Source organism: Ipomoea nil, unplaced genomic scaffold (assembly GCF_001879475.1).
Source record: "Ipomoea nil cultivar Tokyo-kokei standard unplaced genomic scaffold, Asagao_1.1 scaffold0579, whole genome shotgun sequence".
Classification (NCBI taxonomy): Eukaryota; Viridiplantae; Streptophyta; class Magnoliopsida; order Solanales; family Convolvulaceae; genus Ipomoea; species Ipomoea nil.
Window position 1 is genome coordinate 285,872 of NW_017617007.1, and position 5,068 is coordinate 290,939.

The 5,068-nt window shown below is 39.9% G+C and overlaps 1 protein-coding gene across 1 annotated transcript; it reads left to right on the top strand.

Annotated features, from left to right (window-relative positions):
* Positions 1-1,336: 1,336 nt before the first annotated feature.
* On the top strand, positions 1,337-4,625 carry LOC109174272 (G-type lectin S-receptor-like serine/threonine-protein kinase SD2-5). Its single transcript, XM_019323517.1, has one exon. It carries the CDS (start codon positions 1,843-1,845, stop codon positions 4,213-4,215), a length of 2,373 nt encoding a protein of 790 aa, XP_019179062.1. The 5' UTR covers positions 1,337-1,842; the 3' UTR covers positions 4,216-4,625.
* The last annotated feature ends 443 nt before the right edge of the window (positions 4,626-5,068 follow it).

Genomic DNA, 5,068 nt, shown 5'->3' on the forward strand with positions numbered 1-5,068 from the left:
GTTCATATTCCTCGTTTTAAAAGACTATATATTATGTATTCCAAGTCTAAAATGCTTTTCTCTATATCTATATTATATGGTACCCAACAAGTAGTGGTGGGTTACTTAGCATTATTCGCGAACGGGTGTTACCCCTTATGTTTTTCAAGTACAGAGTAGTGTCCAGAGCATGCTAGAAGAAGAAGTAGCGTAGCTTAGCCTTGTTCCTTAGTCTTTGATGTAGTGGCATGTCTGCCTAGACTTAATCCTTAAACTTAATTGTTATGTTCTAGTTTAGATAAGTACTTGACTTTAGCCTGTGCATCTAGCTTGTAGTTAGATGTGGCGTTGCACTTCTCGGTTTTGAAAATCTAGCTTCCGCACTTTAACTCTTAATGTTTAGTTTTACCTTTATTACTAAGTTTTAATTGCTTAGTTTGTGCTTAAAAACCGGGGGTGTTATAATAATAGTCAATGACCAAATTAGTAATTTTGCTATAGTTAAGGGATATTTTGGTAATTAACTCATATGTTTATAGATTAGAAATTAGGTAGGTACCAGGCGTGTTCGTTTTGGCTCCCGAGCGAGAACGATAAATAGGCGATGCACAATAGCTGACTCCTTTTCAAAAGAAAAGTCTCTATATTAAGTCAGGTGTGAATAATTGGCTTGTCTTGTCTAAGGCCGACCGTACCTAGTGCTAGAGCATGAATATCAATGGATTTTTAAGAGATATTGGTACAACACATGTACATTTGGGAGAGAGAGTGTGTGCAAGAGAGAGATGAAAGATGAATAACTGCAAGTGTGGAGTTATTTGCAAACATATGAACCCCACAGAAGAAAATGTAAAGCCTCGCACGCTATGCGTGGAGGTCATCAGTGCGTCTAGAGGATTCGTGCACTGCTTGACAGTACTTTTTATTATTATTATTATTATTATTATTATTTATTTTTTATAGAATCGTTTTTTTTTTCTTTTTTACTTTTTTCTCCCATATTCTCTTTCTTAATCATACTTACCTAAACTCTCTTTACAAAACAAAATTTAAAAAAAAAAAAAAAAAAAAAAAAAAAAACTATTGTTGATGCTCTTAGTTTGTGGCTCTTTTTCTTTACTTTGAAAGCGAGAAAGATGATATTGGAAAACGGTTAGGAGAGCGGGTACATGCTAGGGTCACGCTAGGATTTGGGAAGGACAGTCACGCGAGTGAGGTGAGTTCGAAGAGAGGGTGGATTTTGGTGCTCTAACTGGCCCCTCCTGAAATGGAAATGGAGCGGTAATGGGAACGGGACAGAAGTGATAGAAAGTCGGGGGTGGGGACGGCCCCCGCCCCGCCCTTGTTGAATATTCCCAGTCGGCTAATCCATAGCAGTAGAGAAACTTGATGGCTACTTTTCCTCTCTGCAAAAATGGAATGTACTACATCACTTTTATTTCATCTTTCCTCCAATTCTACACTGGTTTTTATCCAAAGCTTTGTGGCGCCACTTCTTGCTTCAGTTAAGAAGAAGTTTTGGATTACTGGGTAACGATGATAATTTATTGTCGATTTGAAAAGTATCCTTTGGCCTTTACATTGCAATTTTTCATGTGCTTTCTTCTTCTCTTGTCACTGTTAAGCTTCTTTTATTTTCTTTCTTCATTTTCCCCCTCAAAGATTTGGTCTTTTTCCTTGTTTTCTTGTTTTCAATCTTTCATATCTCCAAGCTTTTGAAATTTCGGGTTCCCAGTACTTCGTTCTGCATTCCATATCGCCTACTACTTCGTTTTGTGACCACTGATCAATTTGCCAATACTCCTCCGGTTCTTGATTTGATATACCTAAGTTCTGAACCGAATTTTACTTCTTGCTCTGGTCATGGGTTCAAGGGGGTTCTTGGTTTCAATGTTCATATGCCTGTTTTTCCTGTTCCTGCCCGAAAATTGTATGGCCAGCGTTCAAAATACAGGCAGGTTGGAACTGGGGTTCATAGCTTCTCAGATGTCTTGGATAGACTATAATGGAATGGTTCTGGTATCCAACAATTCGAATTTCACATTCGGGTTCCAACAAACAGAAGATGTCACTTTGTTTCTGCTTGTGGTAATGCATTGGACCTCCCAAACTCTGGTTTGGTCAGCTAATAGAGCCTCTCCAGTCCGGGGTTCTGATCACTTTCTGCTTGATGATACTGGAAATGCCTATTTGCAAAGTGGTGGATCCACGATTTGGGCGACGAATACTGGTGGCAAAGGAGTTTATGCAATGGAATTGAGGGACTCGGGGAATCTGGTTTTGGTGGGGAATGATAGTAGCATTGTTTGGCAGAGTTTCAGCCATCCTGTGGATACTCTTCTGTCTAACCAGGAGTTTATTGAAGGGATGAAGCTTGTGAGCAGTCCAAACACCAATAACTTGAGTTACTCCCTTGAAATCAAGTCTGGTGATGTGCTACTTTCTGCCAGTTTCAAACCTCCACAGCAGTATTGGGCTATGGGGAATGACAACCGAAAGACCATAAATAAGGTTGGGGGATCTGTTGTTTCTGCTATCCTCGACGCCAATTCTTGGAAATTTTATGATAAAAGCAAGGTCCTAATCTGGCAGTTCATTTTCTCGGGAATTACTGATGCAAATGCTACATGGGTGGCAGTTTTAGGAGATGATGGTTTTTTAACTTTCAGTGTTCTTGGAAGCGCTGGACCTTCCCCAATAAAAATACCAGAAGATGAGTGTGGCAGACCGGCAGCTTGTGATCTGTATTTTGTTTGTTTTAAAGGAGTCCAATGTCAATGCGCTTCATTGCTTCCGTCTTGCAAACCAGGGACTGCTTCGCTGTGCAATAAACCCGAGTCTGTAGACCTTGTTGAGGCCAGAGATAGTCTTGGTTACTCTGCTCTCGGATTTACTGTGCCCTCTTCAACGACTGATTTGAACAGCTGCAAAACCTCCTGCCTCAAGAATTGCTCATGTGTTGCCATGTTCTTTGACAACAGAACTGATCATTGTTTCCTGTTTAACCAAATCGGAAGCTTACAAGGATCAGTTAGTGCTGGTGAGTTTAGTTCCTATATTAAAGTCCTAAGTAGCCATGGAGATGGAGGGAGTGGAAAGAAACACTTGGCTGTTATCATGGTTAGTGTCATTATAACAGTACTTGTTATCCTTGGCCTAGTTTATGCAGGAATTCGTTATCACAAGAAGAAAACGGAGAAGTTACCTGAATCTCCCGAGGACAGTTCTGAAGAGGACAATGTCTTGCAGGGCTTATCAGGGATGCCTGTTCGTTTTACCTACAAAGACCTTCAAGATGCTACTAATAACTTCAGAGTTAAACTTGGACATGGCGGGTTTGGTTCAGTTTACCTAGGAGATCTTCCCGATGGGACTCAGTTGGCAGTGAAAAAGTTGGAAAGCATTGGCCAGGGAAAGAAGGAATTCCGGGCTGAAGTTAGTACAATTGGCAGTATCCATCATCTCCATCTTGTGAGGCTTAAAGGCTTTTGTGCTGAAGGAACTCACAAGCTTCTTGCTTACGAGTACATGGTGAACGGATCCTTGGATAGATGGCTTTTCCGGAATAATAATGAATTCTTGTTGGATTGGGACACGAGGTTTAGTATTGCACTGGGCACTGCTAAAGGTCTAGCTTACCTCCACGAGGAATGTGACGTAAAGATTGTGCATTGTGACATTAAGCCTGAAAACGTGCTACTTGATGATCATTTCCATGCCAAAGTCTCTGATTTTGGTCTCGCTAAGCTTATGACTCGAGAGCAAAGCCATGTGTTCACCACACTAAGGGGAACTAGGGGATATCTTGCACCAGAATGGATCAAAAGGCATGCCTTATCCGAGAAGATTGATGTTTACAGCTACGGGATGGTGCTACTCGAGATAATTGGGGGCAGGAAAAACTATGACCCATCACAAAGTTCGGAGAAATCCGACTTCCCAACCTATGCTTTCAAGAAGATGGAAGAGGGGAAGTTGAAGGATATCATTGACATGAAACTTAGAATCGATGAGAATGATGAGAGGGCCGTGAGAGCTATCAGAGTCGCCTTATGGTGCATAAAGGATGACATGTCCCTCAGACCTTCCATGACAAAGGTAGTCCAAATGCTTGAAGGCTTCTGCCCTGTATTTGAACCTATAAGTGAGGAGGGCACTTCATCTGGAGCCTCAGCACCACCGGACTGCAACAGTGATACTTATATGTCTGCTGTTCTACTATCGGGGCCAAGATAGGAATTGATACAGATACGCCCTTCTTTGATAAGTCATTTTGTATAGATTTCGAGCTGAAAAAATCCCAGACTTCCTTGCATTAGATCACTAGGAGAGTTTTGCCATACCTAGCAATAGTAAAGCTTGGAATTTCAGTAAGAACTGTTTGTCTTGTATATGAATATATCATCATGCATCAGTTGACATAATAGATAAAAAAGCCTTTGATCATTGAATTCAAGAAGTCCTTTATCACCAAACAAAACATTGAATATGAAGTTCATAACTTTTCATAGTTTGTCTGCATCTGATGAGTAGGCTGCTTTATTGCCTTCTTGATTCATTGATGATAATTGCTAAGACATGTATAAACCAGGAAGGGTGGTTGTTGGTAAAATTTATGAATACTGGTAAACATATTCAATGTTTGACTGCTATGTGATTGCTTTTCTCAGTTTCCATGGTATAAAGCTTTTTTTTTTTTTTTTTTTTTTTTTTTTTACAATGAATGACTTACTAAAAGTAGGATAACAATTTAAGTATGATGTGAATGACTTACTGTATATCTCGTTCGACTTATACTAGTTGGGTTTTTTGATGATTGAAGGTGGTGTATAGTTTTGAGTATTGTAAAAATCGTGTCTAGGTGTTGTCCAGTCGTGACGCTTTGTCATTTAGGCGTCACCTAGTCGGTCTGTCGATTAGGTGTCTAACTCGACTGACTCGTTGTCTAACTTGACTGACTCGTTGTCTACCTCGATCGACTCAGAGCTGAATCTAGCAAGTTAGCTGAGTTATTATTGTTTTTTAATTTAATTTTATTTATTTTGCAATTCATAGAGGCATATGTAATATTTTGTGTGTGTATGTATGT

What these genes read in the sequence shown, in the direction of transcription:
- LOC109174272 (XM_019323517.1), top strand. Translation starts at nt 1,843, where the DNA reads ATGGGTTCAAGGGGGTTCTTGGTTTCAATGTTCATATGCCTGTTTTTC.